The following is an 8,961-nucleotide window of genomic DNA, read 5'->3' as shown; positions in this document are numbered from 1 at the left end:
TGAATGTAGCAGACATCAGACAAATTTAAAATTGTTAATAAATCGAGTAAATAATTTAAAAAAATAAAATTTTTAAAAAATGCACTTATTAATTTCAAAATTTTTTAAATGCGCATTTTTTGAAATTTTATTTTATGAATTATTTACTCGATTAATTAATGATTTTTAACTAGTCTGATGTCTGCTGCATTCACTCTAATAAAGTTAGCAGACAATTAACAATTTTCGGATTTTTTTTTCAACAAATAAATTACAAAAAAAGTAAAAAACAAAAATATGCATATATAAAAAATTTTAAAAACTACAGGTGCAATTTTTTAAAATATATTTTTTTTTATAATTTATCGTTTAAAAAAAATCCAAAATTTATTAGTCATCGGCTAACTTCAGTTTCATTTAAATTTATACATACAGTTCGTAACAATAAAAAGTTTGTGGTAAAAGAAAGTGTGTGAAGTGATTTGGCGGTTGCTGAGTAATCATCAATACAACACGTAAGTTATTTTTAAATTTTTATTAAATTTATACATGATTATAAAATTAAAGCAATTAAATTACATACTTAAAACCATAAGTGATAAGCAAAAAAATTTTTTCATGCCGCTTTAAAAATTCAAATATCAACGGCAGCAAAATATTAATTATCCAAAGAAAACAATTCTTAGAATAATTTACAACTGATTGACAAAAAGAATGAAAATAAATTCTGTATCAAACAAATTTATTTATTAACTAAATTATAAACAGAAATAATACATTTCATTGTTGATAACTCGGTTACAAAATTAAAATTTCAATATCCATTATATTAATAATTTAAATTTACAGTTTAATTTATTAAAAAGACTAGAAGTAATAAGAAATTCGTATAATTTGGGTAGAAAACATTTAAATGGCCTTCAATAACTACCAAATACGTATATAATAATAATAATAATCATCATAATAATAACAGTATTAATAATAAAGGTATCAATATCGAGAAAAAAAAATTAATTCTTATTCTTATTACTTACTATTAAGAAATACTGATTGATCAAAAATATAACTCTATAACTATGAGTCTAAAATTGTTCCAAAAATTAATTTTTTTTATCTCTCCAATAAATACTATGTGTATATACATATATATACACATAAATGATTAAATATTAAAATATCTATAAAAAAATATCATTCAAACAGCCATAGGTATACGATATTATCATCATAATTTCACTGTAACAAATCCAAAGAGCTATCAGCTCTAACTACTCCACCAACACCACCCCCAACACCACCCTCAACACCAGCAGCAGCAGCAGCAGCAGCAACATTAAATGGATCATCAGGATTAATAAAAAAAGCTTCTGGTGAGAGAACTTCAGAGGCAACTGATGATGCCGTTAATGCTGTTGTATTTGTTGATTGGCTTGTTGATTGTCGTTTGCCTTTGCGGTTCGGTGATTTCGGATTGTCTCCTTCAAGTTCACCTCGTCTTGCTGGACACTCAAAGTGGACACAATGAAACACTTCATTAGCTGTATTATGCGTACCGACAATACGTATAAATACAACACGACGTGGTGGACTGAAGCGCAATGTTTGCCATGAACGGCAATTTTCTTCACTCTTATCAATAACGCGCTCCCAATTTCTTGAGTTTCCTGATACTTCGATGTAGTACGAGTACGATCGGTCATCGCAGTCCCATAATAATAATCTGTAATGATTTTTTGATAAATTTATAAGCACGATATTGATGGATATTTTAAATGAATTAAATTCATTACCGCATTGAATCGATGATGTAGGGCTGTCCTAGTTGAACTAAAATAACTCCAGACCCTATTTGATGACACGTGTAACCGATATCCCAATCGTAGTTCGAAGTTTGACCATTCAATAATGCATTACGTGAACGACTTACTCCTTCAATTACACAAGCACTCCGATCCATTGTGGCAACATTTAGAGTGGGAATTATAAAACCCATTGATAAATTTTCTGTATGATTTGTGTAATAAGCTTCAAAGCTTACTACGTGAAATACCTATTTAATCAATTAATAATACTTCGGTTTATTGGAAATTAAATAATAATTAATTCAAATATTTAATTACAAATAAACAACGAGATTTAAATCATAGTTATTTTCATGTAAAAAAATTCGATTCGAAAACGAGCCTCCATATGGTCAATATATTTCTTATTGATGATTTGCTCGATAAATTTTTAAGAAAATACTTTTTCACAGTAAAATCAATTGAAGAGACATTGGAATTTAAAATTAAAGTATGTTAAAAAATGAACTCATTTTTATAGAAATGATAAAAGAAAAATAAAAACATGAAAACTTGGGGATATTTTTCAATGACTAAAAGTAAATACTGATTTATAAAGTATTAATTAATGTAAATTTCAATTAATTACCTTATTAACGGTGTTATTGGTTCCAAGAATACGAATAAAATATACAACTCGTGGTTCAAAATAAAGGTACTGCCAGCTACGACAAAAATAATCTGAATAGTCAATCAATTTTACCCAATCTTTTTGATCATTAGAAACCTGAAATGTTTAAATATTTTTTTTAAAATAAAAACATTAATTTAAACATTAAAATAATTAATGTAAATTTTCATTACTTCAATATAATAAGAATATGAACGTAAGTCACGATCCCACAGTAGCATTTTAATATGATTAATAATACTTGGTGTCCCTAATTTAATAACAATACCATGATCTTTTGGGTCATTAATAACGTGTCTCGTGTATCTAAAATTTGAAAAAAATTATTAAATTAAAATAATAAAAAAGTCACAACAGTTAAAATACAAAAACAATATTTAGAAAATACCCTTGCTCCATATCGTAACTATGAGTATCACCGTCGAGAAGAAAACTTCTCATTTCTCCTTGCAATACGTCAGCATCGTAATCGGGATGAGCAACATTTTCGTCAACCAACAATCGTCCGCGGTAATTGAGCTCTGAGTCGCGTGTGTGGGTGCGTGCAGCTATCGCATCTAAAATAGCTTCAGGTGTAACAAGACCCGTAGGCCGTACGACATTCAATAAATCCGTAATTGATATCAAACACAATCTCACTTGGCCTAAAAATTATTGTCTAATTAACGTCTATTATCTACACTATCTATTCATCTCACAAAAACGAACAATCCAACGATCGAGACAAATAACCAAGTAGTTTTTTTTTAACAAACCTAAAACTTGATTAGCATCAACATCAGGATTTGCTTTGACCCATGACTGCACAGCAAGAAATATATCTATTTCAGGTGCATAAAATGAATCACGGGATATTAAATCATGTAATGCGCCAGCACTTAATTGAAGAAAACTGTCATGTTTTATAATATCTATTGCATGGGTATCCATGTATTCATAACAAACCTATAAAATTTTAATTGTTGTTACTATAAGTATCCTAAGGGCATTCTCAGACAGTGCCCCCACTTTTTAAAAATTTTCGATGACTTTCAATTGTCATAGCCGTGTTAAAATTAATTTAATTAATTGAATCGTTTATTTGAGATACCTCAGAAGTCATGTTTTTTTCGAAATTAGGTTTTTTGAATTTTTTGGTTCTTTGGATGTCCCCCCATAGAAATAAATAAAAATATGCATCAAATCAGCGTTTAAAAAACAATTAACGAGGTGACAGCAATTTCATTTAGTTGAGAAACCCCATAAGTCATTGACTTATCGGGTTTCTCATATAAACATGTGCAGTTTTAGTTTTACAGAAATAATTTTTTTTTTTTAATTTAAAATTCGCGCTTTTTTGGAAAATTAATGCTAAATGTTGTTTTATTGTTGACTGTTATATGTCTAATTAAAATGTTGAAATTAATTATTATTTTTTATAATCTCTGGGCTTCAGAGTTCAAATACAAATTTTATACTTCATTTTATCAGTCAAATAAATGATTTGAGTGGAAAAAAATAAAAAAAAACAATGATTTTATAACTTTTATTCCGTTTGGTTGAGAAACTCCATAAGTCAATCAACTTTAAATAATTTTTTTAAGTCGTTTCAATTACAAAATTAAATTTTTCTTGTTTGAATCTTTTTTAGAGACGCTAACATTATTGTCTTCAATTATTTATTTATTATTTTAATGGCAAGTTTTTCCAGAAAAATGTTTTTTGTGTTTCCTGGAAAATTTTGTTTTCTTGACTTATGGGGTTTCGCAAATAAACGATTCAATTAAAAAATAAATTAAAATCTTAATTTAAAAACGGACAACGTACCCGGGAAAAAAAGTTTGGATCTGTATTTTGTCTATATCTGCCCAGATCAAATTAGATCTGTTCAGATCTGGACAGACTGATTTTTAAGAAGAAAATGATGTCAGCCTAGATCTACTTTGATCTGAACAGATAGTCAGATTTGTTCATACCTATACATACATAAAATTTGATCAGACTTGATCTAATTTAATTTAGGCAGATCTTCTTTTTTTCCCGGGTAGTACAGTCGAACTCCATTAACTCGGACAGTTCGTTTATGGAGGAACGGAAATTTCTTGGAAATTCCGACTTAATAAATGCGACTTTTTCTTTTAAGAGTAAACTACACACATGTGCTCTTACATCACATATATGATGAATATATAAATATACACACACACAAATGTATAACATTCGGTAGGAGACAACGTAGCTCGTAGTGGGGGTCAAGATTGCGGGGAAGTTCCGAGATAATGGAATAAAAATTTTAAAAAATCACTTACAGCTGCTATCTATTAGGAGTTAAAAAAAATTTTTTGAATAAATCTTAGCCTACTAAATTTGAAAATTCTAATTATGAAATCTACATGAAGACTTTACTGAAAATTATTTTTCAAATTTCGTTGAACTCCCAATTGATATCGATTGTAAGTAATTTTTTTTTTAATTTATGCCGCAGCGAAATTACTACTACGTTGTCCTTCTCTTAATTAAGGTTTTAATTTTTTTTAATCAACTGATAAAATTTTGATACGCTTGTGACAATTGGAAGTAATTTAAAATTTTTAAAAAAGTGGGGTCACTGTCTGAGAATGGCCTTAATATATAAAACTTCAATGGAGTATTTAAAAATAACATCCACTGCAATTACCGTGGGACCTAAAATTTATCTGAGCATTTCAGTAAAAATTAAAAAATATCTAAGACTTTATCGACTTCATAAATTATATTGTCGAAAAAATATAAATTACTGTACAGTAAGCAAAAAAATTATTTAATAACAATAATAATAAATTAAAAATAAAAACTTACTTTAGTTAACCTACTGAGCTGATATAAACGAGTAGCATCAAAAATAAGACATACATTTTTAATATCTAAAATTTCTTTGAGATAATCAGATATTGCCATTTCTAAATCAACGAATCCATATTGATGAGCTAGACTTAAAATATCTAAAATAGTCTGCAAAAAATAATTTATAAATTAATTATAACTAAGAGCAAGATTTTAGCCTTGTTTTTTAAATGAATAGTTCAAATTTTTTATATTACAGAGAAAATATCGGTCTTAGTAAAAAAGTTTTCGAACAAAAGTTGTAGGAAATTTAATTTTCTAAAAAAAATGTCTCTTATGATTTTCTTATACGATCAATATTTTTACCGTAATTCAAAAATTAATATTCATAATGAATGATTCAAAATTTTGTTAATTATGAAAATCTTAATTTTCAAATTACGGCTTTCTTATTAGTCATATCAAAAAATTATAAGAGACATTTTTTTTAGAAAATTAAATTTCCTACAACTTTTGTTTGAAAACTTTTTTCACAAGACCAATATTTTCCCCAAAATATAAAAAATTTCACACCACTAATTATTAATTATTTTTAAATTAACAAAAATCCTGGGCCTAATTATAACTGAGTAATAGAAAATCATTGAATATTAAATACCTCTTCGCGTTGATTAACAAGAGACAAATGTCCAGTGTAAATATACTTGAGAAGTTCTTTGAAAGCTGGCAAAGTCGTTTCTTTTAACTCAATCTCAGTTTGCTCTGATTCACGTAAACCTCCGTACAAAAGTGCACGAAAATACTGACTACGAGCAGCAAGAATCAGCTTATGACCATTAAATCTTTGACCAGCAACGATTAATGTGACGTCAAAATAATCATCAGAGAGATAGAGAGATCCAATATTCTCGGACAGTTGATTGATATGGACAACCTCCCCTGAAGGAGGATTTAAATGGTGATGTGAGCTCATTTGCAGGTGAAGCAACGTTTTTATTTTTTATGATGACGATTCTATAATGGGTGACAACAGACTAAGTCAATAAATTGTAACGTGTGTTGCTGAGAGATGTTGACATGTGGATCTGTTTGCGTAATAAACATTGACTGACAACTTAGATGCTAACAATAGTCTGGTAAAAATGTCTGTATGTACGTATCAACGAATAATTTAATGGTAAAAAATCATTTATATAATTTATTTATAATTTGAGCACTTACGGATAAGATTGTTGTTGAGTATTATTACTCAAAGTTTATAGAGATTGGTCACAAGATTCGGATATTATTATCGGAGCGATGAAGAAGCAACCATGATGGAGATGATTGAGAATGAATGTAGTCGCTAGATAACGTCTGCTCGAGAGATCAATCAAATCTAGTTCAGAGTTTCTAACTTATCATCAACTGGTAACACAGACATAGCCACGCAACAATAGCGGTTACTCTGATAGCTACCTTATCCACAAGTTAACTTCAAGCTACTGCCGTATTCTGAATACAATTTAAGGCTGGGTCGTACTAAACGAATTTTTGAATTTTACTTTTCTTTTAATTTATTAATCAATTGTTATTACAGTAATTTTTATAGCTTCCGAAAAAATGTGAAAGACAAACTTTTTCGGAAGGTTTTCATCATTCGAGTGACGTAATTATTCAAAATGTAATTAGAAAAGTAAAATTCGAAAATTCGTTTAGTACTGCCGACCCTTAAGGGGTAATGGTAACCGATTTTCAATTCAATTTAATTTACGGACAAACACTAGAAACCTAAAATAGAGAGTCTTTAGCGTTTTTTAAAACCTTAACAGAGGGCTAGAAATTTCGTATTTTCAAAAATTCTAATTCGTCTCCGAGAAAAATTGTTTTAAAATTCTCATTTACTTAACGAGTGCAACAAAGATAGTCCCGTTTATTTTTCTGAGTGTGAGAAAGAAATCCGGTAGCGTATCCCTTTAAAGGAAAGTGTTGGAGAACAAGCAGTTACCTTGAAGTTGACAGTAAATTGTCTGTAACCCCTCGCGGACTCGGGATTACTCCGAAATCATGGTGAAATTTCGGTGAAATCATAGTGAAATGACAGTGAAATCACTGTAACTTTGTGCCATTTGCTTACTGTGTGATAATTATCATCCGATGGTAATTTTATGATGATTTCACCATCGATTCATAGTAGAATCACAATAGCATAACAGTCAATTTACAGTAGTATAGCTGTAAGTTGACAGTAGTATTACTGTGTATTTACAGTGATTTCACTATCAGTTTATGCTGGATCTGCAGTGCTTCAGTCATGCTTTCTCAGTAATAATACCGTGATCATACAGTGATTTCACAGCAGTCTTACTATAGATTCTTCGTGAAATCACAATAATATCGCTGTGAATTGACAGTAATATTACTGTGATTTCTTAATCATTTAATCCTGGATCTGCTTAGTTTTCATCGAGATTTAGGGACAATATTGAGATCCTATATTTATTGATTCAAAGATAATAATAATAAAATTAATAATAATATTATAATAGCAACAATAATCCTAATCTTGGTTTTTCAATAAATAATTTTTCTTGTTTAAAAAAATTATTTAGTATCCATCCCTTTGTACGACTTCATGTAATTATTCCTCTGGAGGATTAAATGCTATTTTTTTACCCTCGGTAAAGAAGGAATTTTATTTTTTTTTAACGCATGATGGGACTCGAACTGCCGACCCTTCGATTGAGAGTAGCTTAAGTCATGTACTTTAGCCCGCTCGGCCACCACACGCATTCGAAACTAAACATTTAATCTGTTACTTCATGCTATTCAATACTATATATACTCAAGATTAAGCTATAAGAAAAATTATTTTATTAAATACTATAAAATTAAAAGAATTCGATATTTATCAAAAAAAAATTTTTGCCTTCATTTGTAAATCATCAAGTTTTCTTAATTTAAGAATATTTTATTTTAAATTATGATAAATAATAAATATTTACTATTGAAATATTAATCTAAATGATATTCTCTTTATTTTTTGCAGTAGTTTAAATTCAATTTATACAGTTTTAAAAAAAAAGTTATTCAATTTTTTTATTTATTTATTTTTTTTCATAATTCTGAAGAATTTTACCGTCTTAAGCTTTTATAAAATTAACTAAATTAGACAATTACAGATAAAGTTTCGCTCGGAAATTCCTAAAATAGCTAAATTTATAATAAATAAAATACATTTGTGCCCAAATATTTGCTAAACTTACAAATAATTATAGGAGCATTTATGAAATAATTGATATTATTTTTTTTTTAATTCCATTTCTATCGATTAATGACATTAAAAATTCAAATTTTTGATTTTGAAATTGGATTAATGATAGATGTACCGTATCAGATCACTATCAAAGTAGAGTGAAATCATGGAGAAAACGCTAATAATTTGCTGTGAAAATATCATAGAGTCACAGTGCTAATACTACTAGGTTGTCATGGGATCACGGTAAATTCATGGTTAAACCACTATGAACTGACTGTGAAACTATTGTAAAGTCACAGAGTTAACACTATCAGATTACTATGGAATCACAGTGAATTCGTAGTGAAATCACGATAAACTGACTGTGAACCCATGATAAAGCCTCAGTGTTACCATTGTTGAGTTACCATAAATCGATAGCTGATCGACAGTAAAATTATCATGAAAGTATGGTAATTTAATTGTAA

At 28.5% G+C, this 8,961-nt stretch overlaps 2 protein-coding genes across 5 annotated transcripts in view; one reads left to right on the top strand and one right to left on the bottom strand.

The window, feature by feature from the left end:
- Positions 1 to 479: 479 nt before the first annotated feature.
- LOC130670240 (dynactin subunit 6) overlaps positions 480 to 8,961 on the top strand; it is a 55,147-nt gene continuing 46,665 nt past the window's right edge. Inside the window, exon 1 of the mRNA XM_057473539.1 lies at positions 480 to 494. The gene's annotated coding sequence lies outside the window, so the exon portion shown is untranslated. The remainder of the gene's footprint in view (positions 495 to 8,961) is intronic.
- LOC130670238 (BTB/POZ domain-containing protein 9) lies at positions 861 to 6,614 on the bottom strand. Of its 4 annotated transcripts, none has more exons than XM_057473535.1 (9): positions 6,478 to 6,614; positions 5,915 to 6,402; positions 5,272 to 5,424; positions 3,210 to 3,399; positions 2,843 to 3,098; positions 2,628 to 2,760; positions 2,413 to 2,550; positions 1,773 to 2,032; positions 861 to 1,702 (listed from the first exon to the last, which is right to left on the bottom strand). In XM_057473535.1, exons 2-9 carry the CDS (start codon positions 6,227 to 6,229, stop codon positions 1,216 to 1,218), a joined length of 1,932 nt encoding a protein of 643 aa, XP_057329518.1. In that variant the 5' UTR covers positions 6,230 to 6,402; positions 6,478 to 6,614; the 3' UTR covers positions 861 to 1,215. The 4 variants fall into 4 exon arrangements, with proteins under 4 accessions (XP_057329518.1, XP_057329520.1, XP_057329517.1 ...); XM_057473537.1 differs by having other exon boundaries at positions 5,915 to 6,270; positions 6,478 to 6,608; XM_057473534.1 differs by having other exon boundaries at positions 5,915 to 6,389; positions 6,478 to 6,601.

The sequence above is a fragment of the Microplitis mediator genome, chromosome 6 (assembly GCF_029852145.1).
Source record: "Microplitis mediator isolate UGA2020A chromosome 6, iyMicMedi2.1, whole genome shotgun sequence".
NCBI lineage: Eukaryota > Metazoa > Arthropoda > Insecta > Hymenoptera > Braconidae > Microplitis > Microplitis mediator.
Note: the sequence above shows the minus strand (reverse complement) of the source record. Positions and strands in the feature narration are given on the sequence as shown.